This window comes from Cydia fagiglandana, chromosome Z (genome assembly GCF_963556715.1).
Source record: "Cydia fagiglandana chromosome Z, ilCydFagi1.1, whole genome shotgun sequence".
Classification (NCBI taxonomy): domain Eukaryota; kingdom Metazoa; phylum Arthropoda; class Insecta; order Lepidoptera; family Tortricidae; genus Cydia; species Cydia fagiglandana.
The window spans coordinates 21313953-21334629 of record NC_085959.1 but is presented as its reverse complement, the minus strand read 5'-3'; the positions used below and the strand labels follow the sequence as shown (position 1 = coordinate 21334629).

The 20677-nt window shown below is 37.2% G+C and overlaps 1 protein-coding gene across 2 annotated transcripts in view; it reads left to right on the top strand.

Annotated features, from left to right (window-relative positions):
* LOC134679054 (protein bric-a-brac 1-like) overlaps nt 1-19277 on the top strand; it is a 209003-nt gene extending 189726 nt beyond the window's left edge. The window contains exons 2-5 of one of the 2 annotated variants that reach the window (XM_063537883.1): nt 1335-1392; nt 9010-9273; nt 12907-13070; nt 13300-19277. In XM_063537883.1, coding sequence (XP_063393953.1) covers nt 1335-1392; nt 9010-9273; nt 12907-13070; nt 13300-13785 — 972 coding nt within the window. In that variant the 3' untranslated portion in view covers nt 13786-19277. Of the gene's footprint in view, nt 1-1334; nt 1393-9006; nt 9274-12906; nt 13071-13299 lie in introns of both variants that reach the window. The other variant, XM_063537882.1, reaches the window with a different exon arrangement.
* The last annotated feature ends 1400 nt before the right edge of the window (nt 19278-20677 follow it).

Sequence of the window (20677 nt, the reverse complement as noted above, 5' to 3'; positions counted from 1 at the left end):
CGGTATACATACGTAATCAATGAGCGGTTTAAATAGTATTTCCCATTAAAAAATATATTAATTATTATGCATTATACTTAAGCTCTCATTGTTACCTATGAAGTAAATATTATGCATACACGATACATTTATCACGATACTCAACACACACGAAAAATTTATCGCCAAACCTGAAACTAACCGTTAAAAAACTTTATACCAAGTTCCACCTCCACAACTTCTACACTACAATGTTGCTGCGTCATTTGCGTTACGCACGAAACCGGTCGTTAACCAATACTGATACACGTTAAAAATATTAAAATATTTACAATTTACACAACAACCTGTCACGCGTCAAACAAATGGAATTATCGAAAATATGACCACAGTGACATCGCCGGGCGCCGCCAGATGTCGTTGAAACGGAATTTTTTGTTGTGCCCGCGCCAAAATGACAAACGGACATATTTAAAAATGCCTGCGGTTTTTGTCTGCATTGGATTTCTGTATTTCAAATCCAACTAGCCTCGAATAACAGTGACATTATTAGACATGACATTGAATGAATGCTATTTGGGAAATTTATGCTTTAAGATTGGGTATTTGGTATAAGGTACAAAGGCGAAAAAATAGTGCCTGCGAGTCGATAAAAACAGAGACCGTAGCGAGTGCGGACAAATAAATACGACCTAAAATCAATAATAATCTAAATTTTAATAAGGTGTAGGATTAGGGATAGACTGCGGGGTAATTTAAACTAATCGAAATATCTTCCATCCATAATATATGACCAGATAGCGAAATAGATGTGTTGTGTGACTAATGAATAATGTAAAACATGGAAGATATTTCGATTAGTTTGAATTACCCCGCAGTCTAAACTGGCCCCCTGCACCTTATATGAGTAAGTGCGTGTTCGAGAAAAACTGTTCGTTCTGCGGTAGCTGCTAGTAGCTAGCACTATCGCATCGCAGTAGTATATACTAAATATACTAAACTAAGTCTCACTTAAACCTAATGATTTTCTTAAATATTTGCTACTGAATGAATAACCTCGAAACTGTAAATTGCAGTCCAAATTGTGTAATACAATATGGGACAAGGCATTCCTTAGATTGATCAAACATCGATACGTTTGATTTTATTACATAATTATTATGTTACTTAAGTTAAAATGGTATGTACCTAATGGCGTGGTTTACAATAATCCTGACTCCTCGTTATTATGGCATTTGTGACATTCATTTCTATTTATGTTGTTAAATTTATATGTATTATGTGAAAGCACTATGATTTCATCGCCATGGCAATATATGTATAAGTAGTGGTTAATGTTATTTTTTTGTCCGCAGGCTAAGTTACTGGAGAGTTCGCACGCATGGCTCGGGGCCTCCACGTCATCCATCGCAGGTCAGTTAATATCCTTTGTAACTCTATGGCTGTAGTACCTACTCCTAGCATGCAAATATTACCTATTTGTCACTTGAGATTTTGCGCTGGAGTGTGTGAGATTCGCTATTTTTTTATATTTAGATCCGTCAACGATATATCCATCATTAATTACTCAAATATTTACGCCAATTCCAATCACAAAAAATCACCAAACGGTCATTTTACGAGAGTTTCATCCACCTCCTTATTCTGCCCTCATGGCAACCATTGTTTGGACATTTCGTATAAAATCTCCAAAGGATTGTTACGGTTTTTATCAATATCGCAAAGTGTTTTCTTATAAATATGCAAACAAGTGGAATCAATGGCCGAAAATGATCGAATAATGACCGTTATGTACACATTTAGTTTCTTTATAAGTAGCTTTTTTGTGTGAATAATTTGCTCGCTTTCCCTATATCTATAATCCGTACCGAGAACGATGGCATACATTGCACACTTCGTATTCAAACACGATAAGTGTAGTACTTAGTTGTTGTGATTGTATTGTCGTAACGGCGTGGGAAAAATTCCTCACGCAGAGGGAAACTCAAATGAATTTCTTTGAAAACACTGACATGTTGTTAAGATATATGAACAGATAGTTTATACTTTAACATAATAATGTAGCATAAGTAACAATATACAATGGAATTCACAATAGTATTTGTGCAACTATGCAAATTATAATATTGATATAGAATGAAGCCCGCAAATTGTATTATAATTGAATCGGTATGGGTTGTAGGATGGGGATTTTATGTTAGCGTTGTTGCTTTATCTGTCGACTAGAATTCCACGGTCATACAGTCAAGTTGAAGGCGCCGACGTGGTCTCAAGCTCAGCTCCAAGAAGCCATTCAAGCAGTCGTCACCCAGAAGATGCGCTTCACCCAAGCCGCCACGCACTATGGAATACCGAAAGGGACTCTTTATGACAATATTTTAGGAAAATCAAAACGAATGGCCGTCCTTGACGAAGCCGGCCTGTGGGCCAGCGAGGAGAGAGCCGTTCTAGATTACTGTTGCGAAACCAGTGTCTCTCCCTACAATAGAAGAACTAAGAAATCATTAGCAGACATATTAGCCTTTGTAGAAAAGTTGCGAAGAAGTAGAGAACCCGGTTTTGCATTTGTCGGCCTTACAGGCTTTAGATGGTGGTGGGCGTTCTGCAAAAAGCATTCAATAGTGTCTCTTTACTACGATGGATCGAATTCAACAAAGGTAGTCAAATTTAAATCCCATCATGGTACCGATGATGAGTCTTAGGAGAGTTGTACATGTCGTCGGCCGATCGTAAAGTCCGCCGATCATGAAATTCCTACACATGTCATTCACCGTCGCCATTTTATGTGCCCTCCTTATCGCTCAAACCTCTTCGTTTGACGATTTGCGTAGCGACGTTTAGGCATATCTCAAATAGGATCTCCAAGATTTTAGCGAATAAAAACAATTGTAAAATGAAGTAAAATATTTAATATGTAGGTACTTAGATAATGAAAAAATAAATTCTTTTTGGTAGAGCGAACCTCATAAATTACCTTACAATAAAATTGTCAAGCGTAACTTAGTAGAATTACACTTTTCTTTAAAATTTCATTTTTAACGAAGTTATTTATTAATTATTTTGCGTACAAGTTCTTTTTTTGGATCCTAGCGTTTTTCATCCAGAAAACACGGCTAATATCATGCAACTATGTATTTTACGATAAATATTTATAACTAGGAATATCAACAAATACAGTGCTCTCATAGGTATATCTGCCGTATTAATTATAATGCACATCGTTGATATGTCAGAACAAACCTTAGATATCTGATATGCCTGAAAATGTAATGATTTGGCCGACGATATTATATGAACATAGTTTTGTAAATATTTGCATTTGCAGCCTACGCTTATTAGTATTATGATTTATGATTGTCAATTTTCATTGTAATTACTTGCTTACCTCCCTGACCTTGTAGCCATGACCAACTTGTGTGTTCTATTTTACTATTGAATGGTCAATTAATCGATTATTTGAAGAAATTCGATCCATCTACTTAATATACCTAGTTATAATTAAAAAAATACGGTCGAATTAATAACATGCTCCTTTTTGGACGTCGGTTAAAAATAATAAAAATGCACAGGAGGTACTATTAACGGGCGTTTTTAGAATTAGAGTCCGTCACGTAATGGAATTCCACACCCCAAAAAGAAATTTTTTTTTACTAAAAATGGGTTGAATTAAATCTACTATTTATATATTTTATGAAAATGTTACTTTCTTTCTATATATACATTATTTATATTCTTAATAAATCACTTTAAACTGAATGACAGCCAATGTGACGATCCATTACGTTACAAGTTTTAGGCAGGTTTTAAGTGAAGATCGGAGTGTTTTAAGTGAACCAGTTTTTATTTATTGAAATACAAAACAATATTAATTTTCTAAAAACGAATAACAACTGCAATACTAAGTATTACAATAAAGTTATTTAAAGAAGTATTTCCAATACGTCACATTTTTCGTTTTAATTGTTGCTTTGCAATCATTTTGTTATAAAAAACGTAAGGTAAAGGTATTATAAAAAGTTGTTTTTAATAATTATCATATATTATTCTTGCAAATGAGATCGAAATCAGTATCAATTATCGTAATAAATAATATAAATTCTAATAAAATCAATCACAGCCACAGTAGGACAAAGTGACGTTATGGACCATAATATCGCGTTTAGGAACTACATGAAGGGTTTACATGTGCGGAAAATAGTTACTTAATTTAGTACCTACTTAATGTTGTACTGAATTAAATAATTTAGTAATTAATACCTATTATTATAGTTTAACTTAACAGATTTTGAAATTTCATGCAGTAATTATGCTTTCGACTGCAGCACGACTATACTGGCGACTGCATTACTGCTACAAAATCAAAATAGATGTTGCTTCCCAGTTTTTTGACATTTACAGTCAGCAGTATTGTCGTACTGCAATACTGCTGCAGTCGAAAGCATAACCTGCGCCTGCCAGCGTTTCTTAGGTCGAGCCGCCACTGGTGCTAGTGGTGCTACGCCACTACTTAGTAGGTCGAGTAGTTAGAAGAATATAGCTAGAATAAAATAATTTGTGTCTTTTTAATATCACTCTACCTACTATATTTTGGCAACTTAAAATGACGGCATGTAAACCGTGCATTTTCATTCCATACGTCACGTTTTTTTGTTCCACTAATACATCACGTAACGTTTTGGATGTGACGTAGGCATGCCGGTTGGTTAATAAAGCGAAATAGCGGTCTAATCGTTTGAATTTTCTTAATTATAATTATTTGATATCATACAACACATACTAATCTAACATAATTCATAAATATTTAGTCAATAATTGGCTCCTTATCTTCAGTTTAATTCAGTTCGTTGTGGAAAACAAATTTCTGCACAGCGTGACGCACAACCTACACTAGCTTTTTTCGAGCCCAATTGCCTTGTAAAACCTAAACACCGGGTAATTATATGATCATAATGTTACGATCATGTAAAAATGCGTATGATATTAGTAGATTTTTGCTACTAAGTTGGTAAAAACTCCGTGACGTTGGTGGAAATTTCCACTACGTCGATATTGAAGGACAACAATAAATTAAACTTTAATGCATATTTTTACTTTAGGTGCTAAAAAATAAGGTTTTAAATAGATTTTGGCTTGTACGATCTTATCACACAACAACCAGGTTCGGGCCTAGAAGGAGGCAGATATATAATATTTGGATCCAAAGTATGCAAAGTGTGCATGGGACACTCAATAATCATCTCCTTTTCTTCAGTTTTTGTACATTTTCTTTACTTTAAAGTACCATTTAATCAGTTTTTTTACCATAAATACTCAGATAATAAATCACTTTACAATTTTTGTATACATGTAGTACACTTTAAAACAGTATTTGACGGTAAAAAAGTATACCAAAGTCGTGGGACAGTGATATTTTACCCAAATATTTTTTTCCGAAAACGCCCTAAACATCAATTTTATCGTTATCGAAATAATGATATACTATTTATTTATAAGAAAGAGACTGAATTATGTGTTATTTGCATTTTATATAAGGTGCAGCGGGGCAATTTCACTGCGGGATTATTTCAAATAAGTAATCGAAATATCTTCCATGTTTTACATAATTTACTAGAGTGCCATATACGTCCTAGCGAAAAAGATGTGCTGTGTGTGTGTTGTGTGTATATCTTCGTTAATAATGTAAAACATGGAAGATATTTCGATTAGTCGAAATTACCCCGCAGTCGAAATTGTCTCTTTGCACCTTAAGCAAATTCTGTTACTTGCCTTTGCTTATAGATATTACTGCAGTTGTTACACTAGTTAGGGGTTGTGCACAAATCACGCGAGGTGTTTTCGGTTACTTTTTGACCCCCCCCCTCCCTCTTGGTGATATTTGGTGAGATTTTTGGCTACCCCCTCCCCCCACACAACCTCAGGTGTATTTTTTTGAAATTTTTTAGTCGACCTAATTTTAAGATAAATAGTATTGTATATAGAAAATATTGTTTATTTTTCTATTTTCGTTAAATAAACTGGCTATTTTGAAGTGCAGAGTGAAGATTTATGATTAACGAAACCGAAAAACAATATCTACTCAATACTACTCATGTGGTAGATTTTTTTTCTTAGTTTCGTTCACTGTAGAAAAATACACGTGAGGTTTCCTATATCCCCCCCCCCCCCTCCAACGTGATCTATCGTGATTTTTTCGTGACCCCTCTCCCCCCATCGAACCTCGCGTGATTTGTGCACAAGCCCTTACTGGGTAGTTATTTACATGACAGGGTTGATGCTAATGTCAGTCAGTCTGTGGTCAGCCAGTAAAAGTTTGCATGCTTATTTTAGGATAAGAGTACTGTATTAGGTATTTCATAAATAAGATTGTTCACTTTTACCACCAGAATGGATCATATAGGTATAAATTAATATTTGAATCGACCGCTACCTGTATGTTTGTCAGTCATATATATTATATAAGCTCCGTCGAGAAAGTAAAAATAAAAAAGTGGGAAGAACTGCAAGAAATATCCCATAATGCTGATTAGGTAGTCATTAAAATTTTCATTTCCAATATTCAGGTTGCAAGAGGGCCAGGAATATAAAGGGTTACATTTTAAATAATATTGCTGTTATTTAATTACACAAACAGGTCTACCGCGATTTACTTTCATTGTTTTACCTTAAATTCTGACGTTGCAGCTGTTGCACCAGCTGTGGTTACGGAAAACTGTAGACCCGTTTGTGCAATTAAATATGTGTAGAAACCCGAGAATTTAAAGTGTTATATATTAATATAGAAAAATAAAATCCTATTTTGTCTACATTAATTACAAATAAACGTTTTTATCATGTGTATATAGTTTGTTATTCAAAATAGCACATTAAATATTAAATTTGACTTACGGTTCACCCTGTATATTAATTGTATGTGAATTGAACTGTTAAACTTACTTTTTTAGGAATTTATGATTTCCAATCACTGTCAGAGAAGTTATAATAAAATTGTGGCTAACTGAACCACTCTTAATATCATGTGGTTAACTTAACCGAAGGAACATATAGTACCTACATTTGCAAAACCCGCGTGCATTGCAATAGGGTTAACTTAACCGAAGGAACGTATATGTAGTACGAGCCCCGATGCACATGTTTTCGTCTAGTGAGACCATTTTTTGAGGTTCTCGCGTTTGTTCAGAAATAATGTTTTTGTTTAAAAATTACTAATATTTAATGCTTATACTAATGTAATTTAATATTATATGGTAATACTCTGCAATAACTAAATCCAAATACAAGAAATACCATTTGCACTGAAAGAAAAAAATAATGATTTTTTATTTTTTTATTGACGGGTAGGATTACAACATATGTGAAAAGGGCTATTACTAGGGAAAGCTATAGGGCTCTGCCAATGTACTGACAATTTTGTTTCGAGCCCATGCATGCAGCAGTGCTGTAGGAGAGGACAATATGATTTGGACAACGTTTGTGATAAGTACTTTTTTTCAGCAATAAAAGTCTCATGCAATTTTATTATACGATCAAAATAAACTACATTAAACATTGCTATTATGGTTCCCATTACTGGGTCATTTTATGTTCATGTGTAAAATTTATTAAAATAAACAAAATTGTTGCGTGGAACTAGACGCAATAATTTGCATCGGGGCTCGTACCTACATTTGCAAAACCTGTGTGCATTACAATAGGGTTTTGATGAAAAAGAACATACCTACATATTTACCGTCCAAAGGGCTAGGGTATACAATTTAAGCCCCTTTTTGCTTTAAATTATTGTCCTAGTCTTTTAATACATGCATTGTATTTCATATAAATTGTGATAAAACTGATAAAAGACAATAAATGGCATGGAACCAGGAGTTTTATTTATTTTGACCTATGCTAACAAATGAGCTTCTCTTTTTTTCACAGGTTTCTCCGAAAGGTCAGTATGTATAGAAATGTATGCTTCATGGTGTTTCTTTTTAGTTAATAACTTATTTTAAGTGAAGGCTTTGGAACGGATAATTAACTACTAATAAAAGTCATAATATTTTTATTTGTTACATAATATTAAAGTTAAACTAAATTATAAACGGAACTGCGAGAACTAAAGTAAAAGTGGTAACGATTTGTTACAGAGTTTTTGATTTTGTGCCATAATAATGTTTCTCAATTAAATACAGCTTGAATTCCTTAGGGCATGAAATAAATATATTGCTTATAGTTTGTATTTAGTTAATACTTTTCACTTTGTGGAATGCGTGTAGGTACACACGCATTCCACTAAATATTTATACATTATAAAATGTATACCAAGGTATACATTTTATACCTACACTGACTGTTGTTCTTATCCATCTACTCGTTTAAATAATCTCGTCTTACCTTTATTTACTTAGGGGGCAGCTACACGATTAAAACATTCGCAAAATTATATTGTATGGGACATTTTTCACATTTCATGTTGAGTGACATTGATGAGTCGGACAAATGTGGTTTGTGCAACTGGCCCTTAATTCTCTCCAGATTTCTTCTGTTTTCGTTATGATAGTTAATACATATTAACTAGTCAATAAAATCTTTGTGCTAGGCAAGCCCGCAAGTGCTAGCAACCTCATAATCAAACGTCGGACTATAGGGGGCCGTTTGAGGGCAAGGTAAGGTTTACAAAAAAATCTTAACTTACGAGTATTATAATGTACCTAGTATTTGTAACAAAGTTAATTAAATTAGTTACCCGTTATCATTTATTCATCTTTAATGTGTAAATACTCTTTGAAGTGATGACTGATAGCCCACTGAAGTGGCCACTTAAAAAACAAGTAATCCAAGTACGTTTATAAAAATTACGCAGTTAGTTGCTATGATATTTGGAATTTCACATTATAAATACTAGGTACCAAATACTAAGTACAAATACTCGAAAGTGAATTGATTGATTTGCGAACCTTACCTATCATTCTGACATGCCACGAAAATGCCCGCTGGAGTCCGACGTATGCTCATAATCCAAATCCTTATATCGTCCGTTTGTTTTTCCAGCAGACAGCTACCAGTACCAACTTCAGTCGATGTGGCAGAAGTGTTGGAACACGAACCAGAGCCTGGTGCACAACCTGCGGTTCCGCGAGCGCGGGCCCCTCAAGTCCTGGCGGCCAGAAACCATGGCCGAGGCCATCTTCTCCGTGCTGAAGGAGGGCCTGTCGCTGTCGCAGGCGGCGCGGAAGTACGACATCCCCTACCCGACCTTCGTGCTGTACGCCAACAGAGTGCACAACATGCTGGGGCCCAGTGCCGACGGCGGCGCAGGTCAGTCCGCCTCCTCTGCCCCACTGCACCATCGGCTACGCAAACTATTCCGTTCATGTTTGCATTTTTTTCGGATAGCATTAAAGTAACAAAAATAATTTTGTCACATGTAATTTTTTTCGGATAGCATAAAAGTAACAAAAATTATTTTGTCACATGTAGGATCCGTTATAAATACTGCTCATTTTATATAGTGTGTTTTCTGCATTTTTCTATTAAATCTAATCAAAATCACAGCTTAAATAAGAATACGAGAAAAAGACAATTTTTCCATAACTTGCATATTCAAACCTGCTTTTCGTTAAAATCATGGTACACACATTAGGTACCTATACTGTAAAATAATGTAGTTAGTATAATTATGGGAAAATGTACTTAACATAATAGGAGAAACATTTATAAACTTTCTGTCCTATAAACAAAGAGCTCGTAATTCTGAGTACAATTATTAATTTTATTCAATTATTTAATTAAACAAACTATCAGCCAAAATATAATTAAAACTGTAATATAAATGAAAAATAAGTATAGTAAATTAAATTGAGCGGTCAACTTGCGTAGCCGATGGGCATCCATTATCGTGTTATTCTTTTTTTTTGGGGTAAATACGACAGATAGGCATACTCACATAAAAATCGACTGTTAGTAAAACATGAATAGTAATTAAACTCTATTTATATATCCCAGATACTAAAATGGCATTTCGTGTTTTAGACAACACATTTCTGTAGGTAATAGTGTTGTTGTAGGCTACGACGTGCCTTTGAACTTTAGTTATAATTGGGATGTAATTCCTTTACCGGCTTTTTAATAGAATTATATTAGTAAATTTGACGAAACGCAATTTTCGTACCTCAGATATAGAATTAGAGTTTATTATTCGTGTTTGGGATTTAAGAAGGAATTAAGCTATCAAACGTCTCATGTCTTTGAAGGCAACGCCTATAGTTCGTTTTTTTTAGCATTAGAAAGAACTTCGCAGAAGTAAGCTTGTGGTTCCAAATCCGGCACTTTTAGCGGTAATAATTTGAAGTAAATTACATATATGTATTGACCGTGCTACATCAGATAATTCAATAATTATTAACAATAAAAGAGCCTGATAAAAAGTGTACGCTTACTTCTGTGGAGTTCTTTCTAATGCTAAAAAAAACGAACTATAGCCCTGGTAGGCTAAGTCTGCATTATGAAATAGATACCTATTAATCAATTTCGAATATCTCGAAACTTTTGTCGAATTGACTCTGTTTATAATCAGTATAAGTAATAAATATTCCTGCCTACCGAAAAGAAACTGAGACGCTTTGACTGGTTATATCGGCTATTATTAAAATCGTGTTTGCACTACTATTTGCCTGTTGTTCAGAATGATAATTTATTGGTGGTATTGTATTTACAATGAGCTAAGTGCGAATTTCAATGAACTATTTCATTCATTATAATATTAATTAATCTAAGCCTAGCGAACTAGCGTGCTATGCGAATCGGTTAAGGTTAAATTAAGTTTTTTTATTATAACATTGTGTATTAAAGGCGATAAGACAGTGTTTAAAGTCAGGTAAGGTAAGAGGAACCTTCTGTTTATTTTTCCCGGGCGAGAGGAACGGTCTGAAGATTCCATTCAGTGTTCCTCTTGCCCCGAAACTCGTACCTCATCTGACTTTAAAAAAAAATTAAAGCCTTCCCTTAATAGCCCAGGCTTTAAATTCTTAATCGTCCTTATTATACTTGTAAAATTTTGCAAGCAGTCGCTTGTTTAATATGTTTTAAATAATTGGTGTATTCCCTTTTGTTTCCCTTTTGTCCCACCAAGCACAGACAGCAATAGGTGTTTTCATACAAGTCATTCCCATTTGTCCCCACCCCATGTATGGTGGCGGTCACGTGAAGCGAGGACAAATGGGAATACTTACACCAATTATTTAAAACATATTAATCAAGCGACTGCTAACCTTTTAATTGATTGTTACAGCATCTTTCAAGTCCTTAAATCTGTCCGCTGATTCACGTGGCTGTACTTGATCGAACTGTTGTTTTTTCATAATTTTCTAAACATTGGTTTAGATATAGGTAGGTATAAGTAGGCTAAAGAAATGAGTACCAGTCGTCAGCCAGGGATCGGAGGTTAAACTTTCTTTTGTAATGTTTCCTTTTTTTTAGGTAAAGGAAAGAAAGTTTTGAAAACTTTTGAATTCTCATTTCTAAAGTTAGTAATATTGGTCTTTGGTTTGATTTTGAACAAACGATAGCATTAATCACAGAAAAACATAAACTTCTTTAAGATCCTCCTCTAGATTCTTGAATTTTGTTCAAAAATAGCTAATAGTCATGAGGCAAAAAGTATTTAAACCTAGTATTTTTTTTTTACCTTAATCGGTAACGTAATGTGCGCAAATAGTTTTAGAATTTTCTTTGATGGTTTTTTTGTTTTCTATTTATACCGGGTGTTACCTGTAACACGAGCAAATAATTAAATCATATATTATACTTCTCAAACTATAAAAGTTTTGTTCAGCAACTTTTAAAAATTATGAATCCTTTAGACTTCCTCCTTTTCATACAAAATTAATATTGCCTTCAATGTACGCTGACATCGGTGTGTTTGACGTTGCTTGTCACGCTTTAAACATGACAAAATTTGCAATACATTGCGTCTTAGAATAAACTTTTTAAAGAGTAATAAAAATCCTAACTTAAGTTATTTTTAAAAGTTGCTGGACAAATGTTGGTCAGTTTAAGGGGAAGAGGGGGAGGGGTTACAGGAAATACCCGGTATACATACTTACACGGTGAATACTTGATCAATCTGAAGGGTGAAAAATTATAATAAAAAATGAAACTAACGCCAAGCCAATGTCAAGCCAATATCAATCGTTTTGTTAAAATTTTGTGTGAGCGCGATGAATTAGTTTGATGCTAAGAGAATATGGGACGGAGAGAGACCACTGGTATTAGATTCCTCAATGCTACACCATAATGGCCTTAGAAGACCTACCCTAACTTTTCAATTCACATTTATATTTACTTTCATAGATTTTGGAAAAAATTAGTTGGCGACGAAATCGTTAATTTTGACAAACTATTTTATCTGATGTCAATCCATTCCATTTTTATTCCGGATCAAATGATTCTTAGAGATCAACCTATCAGGTTAGGGCACTAGAGAAGTCACAAACGGGAGAACATGAGTTCTATATGTGCGCCATTTAGGGTCCTATTAGCTAAATTAGTTGTTCAATACTTACGCTATAGAATTTCCAATTTAGCAAGAACCCTAAATGGCATAACAATCCCGTGTGGTGACTGTACATTTAGTTAGTTATATATAATAAAACAAGTGATATGGCTCCTCTGCACGATGGGCCAACGCCGGCCAATCCTAGGGACGCGTTTATGCGTTAGAGGGAGCAAGTGATATTGCTATCTCATTCTACCGCATGGCTGCGTCCCTTGGAGTGGCCGGCGTTGGCCCATCGTGTAGAGGAGCTGATAGGAACACAGATTGCCCATATACATCGCACAGTCTCTTAGCCTAACTAGTTCTTTAAGTACATACGCGTGGTCAGAGTCCCGGTATTGGGGGTTGTAATGATATTTGGTCTGTTCACCTTTTACTATTGGGTGCCGTTGCAGATTTGAGGCCAAAGGGGCGCGGGCGGCCGCAGCGCATCCTGCTGGGCGTGTGGCCCGACGAGCACATCCGCGGCGTCATCCGCGCCGTCGTCTTCCGCGACACTCACGCGCACACCACGCACCACATCAAGGAGGAGACATTGCCTGTCTATCCCGCAATCACGGTCAGTATCGATCATTGCGACTCCCGGCGCCTTAATCTTATCAAACTAATTCCGCTATGCGACGGTATTGTGTTGTTTTAAGCTAGGCATTGCGCAAATGCATTCTGTGTATTACCTTTTATAATGATTAGCGTGTGACTCTAGTTGTGTACACTAACGTTTGTCGCGATTTCTTTGAACAGTACTCAAATGGACAAAATGTTACAGCGTTGATGTATGTGCATTTCAGGATGGAATCACGGTGCCAAATGCTTACGGCCCTGTAGCGTGCGGTAACGGGCGAGAGGGGGGCGTGTCCCCGAACGCGGCCGCCGCCGCCGCCGTGGCCGCCGTGGCGCACGGCCTACGCCGGCAGATGTGCAACATGGTGGTGGCAGCGCAGCGGCCGCCAGACCACCCACCGCACCTGGGCCTGCCCCCGCTGCCCCTGCAATCGCCGCGGCTTCCGTCACCGCTGTCGGCCGGTCTCGAGTCGCCGCTGTGCTCCCCGCCCCCTCCTGGGCACGCGTTGGAACCTCCAAAACCGACCGATCCATTCCGACCCTTCGCTTCACCGAGACCTGATAGTCGCTACGACCGCGACGTCGCAGAGATTACAGAGATGGGTCCTCCGAAGACCCCCATCCCGATCGCGAAAAATGGCAAAGAGCTGTCGTCACCGGTGCCGGTGAAGATGGAGCCACCGCCCTCGGAGGCGCGAGCGGAGAATATCTGAAGCGAGGCGGCGGGCGCGGCCCCGCAGACGCCGCCGACCGCACCGGTCGGCGTGCCGCCGCCGCTGCCCGCTTATCCGTATTTCGTTCCGAACCGCAACTCTGTCGGATACTTCTAGATATTCTAGATGTGGTTGCGCATTCCATGTCTCGAGGCATGAGACCATCCGACCGATCGAGAGTAACGGAATTATGTTGATTCATATTTATTTTCAAGTGGACTCGCTGTGCAATATAATGCTTGTTGTTTAGTTATTCAATTTTCTATTAAGATTATTTTAGTTTAAACTTATTTTGTTTACTTTGTGGTTTATATAGTTGTGTTCCAGTGATATTTTGAAATAAAGTTTTGTCAATATCTGTAAAGGTGGGTCACAGGCCGAAGACGCCGCAGTAATCGAAGGCAACAGGAAGTGCAGTTGAAGGGACAACTGTCTCGGTCGCGGCTCCACCTCACTGTTTTATTATTATCTACTCATAAGTAGAATGTCAAACGTACTGTGTAAGCTTAAATTTACTATTTATCAATACAAATTAGACGCAATCATGAGTGTAGGGAAATCAAAATTTTAAATATTTGGCCCGATTCAAAAAAGACTGTTCGGTATACCTATTCATCAAAATATGTGTAAGACAAAAATTAAATAGTATTAGAGATAATGTTACAAGAAATCTAGATGTATCCTTTCGTCGTCAGTTCGATGTCAATTTATCAACTAGCAGTGGTAGCGGGCACCGCGGCGGAGGCCGGGCCTGCGCCCGGCGCCGCCGCCCGCGCACTCTCGCTCGCCGCTCAGCTTGCCCATGCTCGGCTTGCCCATAAAGCTTATGTTATGCCATCTCCTTTGCTCTAGTTAAACATTTTTATTTTATTCACTTCCTATATAGCTCGAATCCCGAGCGGAACGCCAAAAAATACGAGTTTTCAACAAGATTTTGAATAAAAGGGGTAAAACAAAAAAACTGGTAATATTACAGAGGTAATTTCCACATTAAAGCAAGATGAAACTATTATTAGGTACTACATAGCATTTTTTATAATTATTACGAATATATTAGAGTTTTACTAAGAAAAGTCTTTATTTAATACGTCATAATTTCATAGAAGTTAGACGTTCAAAACAACATTTTTACTGCGCGTGCTATCAAAATCTTTGCAGACTTTTCTTGGTCTAACTCTAACGGTCTTTAAGAAAAGAATTCCGGCTCTAAGTCCTAAACTCTGTTGCCCAGTGACAAGTGTAACGGAACCATGCACACACGTTTTCTGGGAGTGTACACGCGCGCGTTTTATTCCTTTTTTCAGTCGACTTTAGCGGGCTTCCTCACATTTCATTAAACAAGACACCATTATTCATTCATGTTGTCAGTAACAAAATGGTAGAATAGACTCATAACGAAGTAATACTTGTTGGTCAGTAGGAGTGTAGAGGTTATACTAGTCCAGGAAGTGACTACCGGTGGAAACCTACATATTTCATTTTATAATGTATACTGTATGTAGAATAATCCTACAAAGTTATAATAGTTGTTACAATGGGAGACAAGTATGGCGGGTGGCATCTTACTCGCTCCGGCCGAGCGGGCGAGCGGCGCGGTAGACTTAGTGATCGCCAAATGTAAAATAGATGTATGATTAGCAAGTAGTGACGTTCCAAATGTTAGGCTAACTTAGACGTGCAGGGCTCCGTACATCTCCTCACATTAACGCCCCTCCGGGGCCGCTTGTTCACTCACCGTTATCGTTTTCACATTGGGCAATGTCCATTCCGCGTTATATTTCAGCTTGATTTGCGTTGGTTAACGTGCGGAGGCAGGAGCCCGATTAGTTGTAAGAGCACAATCGCCAAGCATTGGATGTTAAACAATTCGAGCGTCTGCTGATGACCTACCTATGTGTAGCTAGATTAAACATTTCAATTTTCTTAGATTAGCTATTTAATGTATGTGACTATTAGTAGCGATCAGTCAGAATAAATTAAATAACGGCGACGACATATTTAATCTACTTACGATCTTGAATTGATTCGCCAGTGGAGTCGGCCCTTCGGCTGCGCCGGAGCGACTCGACTGCTCTGAGGTGTATATGTACAAATTTTTTTTTATCGATAACTTCCTGGACGCAAAGTTGCTTTGTTCATAGTTTTGGTGGGAAATTGTTAGAGTACGGACCTTCTTGCCGCAAGGGTATACCATGATTTAGAAACGTTCGTTGGCGGACATTCGAGGCGTTCGGCGGGGCGGCTTCGACCCCGGCGCGGGCGCGGACGGTGTAAGCATGTAAAATAAGTCTCCAAGTGGCCTTGATACTTCACTATTATTTGGGATTTGGATTATCGATTCGGTTCAAGTTTGGAATTAGTGTATAAAAAAGACCAAATTATTAAAAAGTACATTTGCGATTCAGATCTAGTGTTGAAACTATTTGGCTATCCTTTTGGAAATAACGTTTAATATAGGAAAAAAGAAAGTTATATAATGGCCTATACGTTTCGGAGGAATTGCGTAAATTTTGGTAAATGTTACTACGCATATTTTCTATTGTCTAAGTCTAGGCTAATGTGTTCAAAAAGTAATTTAAAATTTTTGAAAAAAAGTAGAAAGTGCCTTCCAAATTTTTGACCACAGTAAGTGTCGGGACGGGTGCGGCGAAGATCGGACGAGGCGCGCGGATCACGGCGCACGCTGCGCGTCGGTGCGCGCACGCCGCGAGCCGCGCGCTCTCACGTGCTTAACTATAAAAACGTTAGACTAATAAAAATTCAAAATTATTATATAAAAAATAAATACATATGACTATTATTATAGAAAAATATAAATAAAATTATATATTTGGCCGATGTGGTTATACCCTGACAGGCAAGCGTTAGCTGAATATTCGGCATCAAAATTAATTCTATATTATTCTTTGTATACAATCACCTGATTCCATTGAAAAGCAATGCAGACATAGCAAAGTGCCATTCGTTTGAACTGAATCTTTAAAGGTTCATTTCGTATCACGTGGATTCTGTAGTTATAATTAAACTTTAATTAATTTATTGTACTGGTAAAAGTATATACATTTCGATTACATAAATAAGTAACTATGTTATTTTCGTGATAGATAAGTAAAATTTACTGGTATGTAGTATTATTGTACACAGTTGACGAACAGTGAACGTAAATGTGCGCGCAGATGCCGCGGACGCGACGCCGGCGCCGAGCCGAGCCTCGGCGGGGCTTCTCGCTTTTGTGATCCTACTCGCATGCGTTTCACGTAACCGACGTACCTCCCTGGTGCTATTTGTCAGAATTCAGAACCGGTTTCTTTGATACTTGAGCTCTCTCTTTAATAAATATTATTTTTCAATCACATAGTCTAGCAGAAATTCGTAAAGTGCAAAACCAACGTGACGTAGCCAGTCTTTAGTACCTAGATTTCCAGTCTATTGTATGTATAAGTATAGTACCTAATATGTGCACTTGTTAAACTTGTACATAAGCTGCGAGTAAGAGATGGATCCCATTCTCGTTGGGTATTCATTCTAACATTTAAGGTTTGTTAAGATAAAGGATTGGTGTAGTATTTACATTTGATATTATTAGCCCCCAAACCTGCAGCTGGCAAAGGTCACTCCGCGGCCCGGCTCGCTGGCTCCACGGGCCCTGCATGCCGGAGCGCTAGTCACTCTCTCGAGCACATTTACGTTCCCTGTACGAAGGGCGGTTTTGGTTAGAATATACAATGTATACATGTTAGACATTAATTTATAATTTTAAATATCCATGATGAATACGATGACTAGCAAAGCACCAGCGAGCGAAGCTCCGCTGCTGGCGCTACATGACAACATGATACTATTATTATCCCTTCTTATCTGATTTGTGATAATAAAAACTAAAATATTTTTAATAATATAAAGAACAATTATCCTTTCTCAAAATGTTCCCTTTGTAAAGGACACTATTGCTAAGTTTAACTGTATATCACAATTTATTATTTATTTATTTAGTTTAAAATAACATAATTTTTTAAACCGTTGTGGGCTCAAAATAAATACTTATTTTATCATTAAAATTGATACCTACCTATGTTGCTAAACGCACACAATCCAACACGGAAATTTACCAAAAATGTGACAAGATTGATTATCAGATATTACTTATTTCTCGATCAATATGATCTGCTTAGTTTAAGTAGGTAGTGACGTTGATGGTAGGTATCAAAACCTACATAAGTCTTACCATTATTGCTTTCAGTGCAACAAAAGATTTTAGATTGCATATCATTACAAATAAATATTGGGTTCTCCTGTGATGTTAATATAAACTTTCTTATAAACATTGGTGAAAGCTGTGATAGAGCAAAGTGTTTCTTCTTTGGTGGAATGTCGTAGCCGATATTGCCCCGTACAAGTTTCATAAATAGACTGCCCTTCGCCCTTCACCGTGCCCATGGAGCTCAGGCCGCGTCATGTTTAGTTCCCAGCCAGTTCACCCAGTGTAATATTACTAGTATTCATAGTCCCTACCCTACCTCATGTCACAGGAGAATCCACACCGAGACACTGATGTTTTAAATGGTATCGTCACTTTAAAAGAAACAAATACGTCTTTGTTCATTTATTATTGTAATATAGAAGATGATATAGGTCGCTATAATTATCGTCGTTATAGAAATTATGTTACGGTTTCAATTAAAAGTTGTTAAGATTTTTCTTATTTTCAACACCTGTGTTCCTTATTAATTAGTTTTCTATTATGTTTATTATTTTACAAAATATCTTTATTAACGGCTTAGTTACTATCGATGAGTATAGAATGTATTGCAGTTGCTAACCGGCGTTGTGTTGACCGAACGGAATAGACGTTTTACATTTTTTTTCTGTAAAATATTACCTCAGTTATAAACTTCTACTTCGTTACACTTATGTCTGGGGGCCTAGCCAAGGTGCCAATCGATTGCCCCGTAGTGAACGTATCACTCTTAAGTCCATATACGAATAAGTGCGATAGAGAGACATTAACGTTTTGTTCATTACGGTGCTAACGATTGGCATTTTAGCTAGACCGTCTGTTTACTCACAATCAGTTTTGTGCCACAGCCGTAGGTACCAATTGTAACGAGAGCGCTAAGTTTTATATCGTGTATGGAAGAGGCACCTATCCTAAGCTTTTTGTTCATTACTCTCAGTAATATTTTTCATATATTGTATCGATTTGGGTTTGTTCCTTCGGCCAGACACAATCTTAACCAAATTTTTATCCGTATCTGTGTCAAGTACAATTATTAATAAATATTGGTGTTTAACAGTTTATATAAATCGATGTAGTTCACAATTTCGCCGTGTAACAACGTTCAGTCTTTTAGTGATCAGATCATTCATAAATTTCAATCTGTACCTATCTTAACTGTCTCAAACGATTACTTTTAGTGATGTAAAATGTTTAAGTTCGTTATTGTCACCGTGTACCGTTGTCTGAATGAATACATAAAAATAGAGCAAAATAATATAGTTTTATTTCCAATATGTGGTAGGTACCTGTCCCGCTCTGAGGTAAGCTCAGGCTGAAACAACGTGCCTAAAGTATCTGACATCCCAAATAACCTTTTCAAACATTAATAAATTTCGAAAACTCTCGTTTCAATATATCTTTTAAAACAAGTTTTCTTGAATCTTCGTCTCATAAAGGAAACCCAAATTATAATATATACCTCCTTAATTAACCAAACTAAACAAATTATAATATAAACCTTCCTCTGCCCGCAACTTCATCTATGTCCTATGTAGAGCGTGTATGAACTGAAGGAGGCAGCACTGGAGTCGTCGGATTTTTGGCGCGAGACATAAATTTGAATGTGAAGTTTGTGCCTCCGATGTAGGTAGGTATTCCCCGATCGCAGAAGCATAAGAAAACGTACCTACGAGAACTGCATAGAGCGTACTTGCTTTGACGTGAAGTGTCAATGTAAGTAGGTAGGTGCATGTTAATGTTTCCGATTCAGGCCACAAGATGGCAGACCCTCTAACACACACAGCCTGGCCTCTATAATGGTCAATGGTGTTTCCCGTGATAAAACTATTTAACTCCTTTCCTAGAACGTAAACTATCTCCATAGTCCATACCAATATAATTTCATCAATAATTTGGGTCAGAGGTTAAAGCGTAAAAAGAAACAGAGAAGAGTTAGTTTCGCATTTATAATAAATATTAGTAGGTATTTATAATAATGGTAACAATAACATCCACTTTCCAATGTGTATTAGCGTCTCCCGTTTTGCTTAATGACTTAATGAGAGAGTGAGATGACATTGGACAAATAAATTTAATTTAAAAGGTTACTCGCCCAGCGGTGAGCTATAAATATCGCCGTGTCTCTTTTATTTACAAGGGAGTGCTTATCTTTTGTTCGTGTTTATAGCCGATAGCTCATAGCTTACTAGCTCGCGGTGGGACCAGTGCCTTACGGTGAGGGTGAGTACAACATTACACGCGGGAGTCTCAAATTCTAGTTTAAAGCGACATCTAGTGGCCGCGGGTCTATCATTGGCTAACAACTAGACGGCACCCATTGTGCCATCTATCGCCACCAAACGATACAAACAGAGCTGCCGGCCTAGCCGAGGTTACAATCGCTATCGCTTCGACAACGAAAAGCATCACGGCCTAGCCAAGGTTACAATCGCTATCGCTTCGACAACGAAAAGCATTATGTCTCTCTATCACTCTTCCACATTAGTACGAAAGTGACAGTTGCGTTTCGATCGCTACGGAGCGTAAGCGATCGGCATCTTGGCTACGCGGCCAGGTCTCTCTATCACTCTTCCGTATTAGTCTGACAGTGACAGTTGCGTTTCGATCGCTACGGAGCGTAAGCGATGTGCATCTTGGCTACGCGGCCTGATTAGG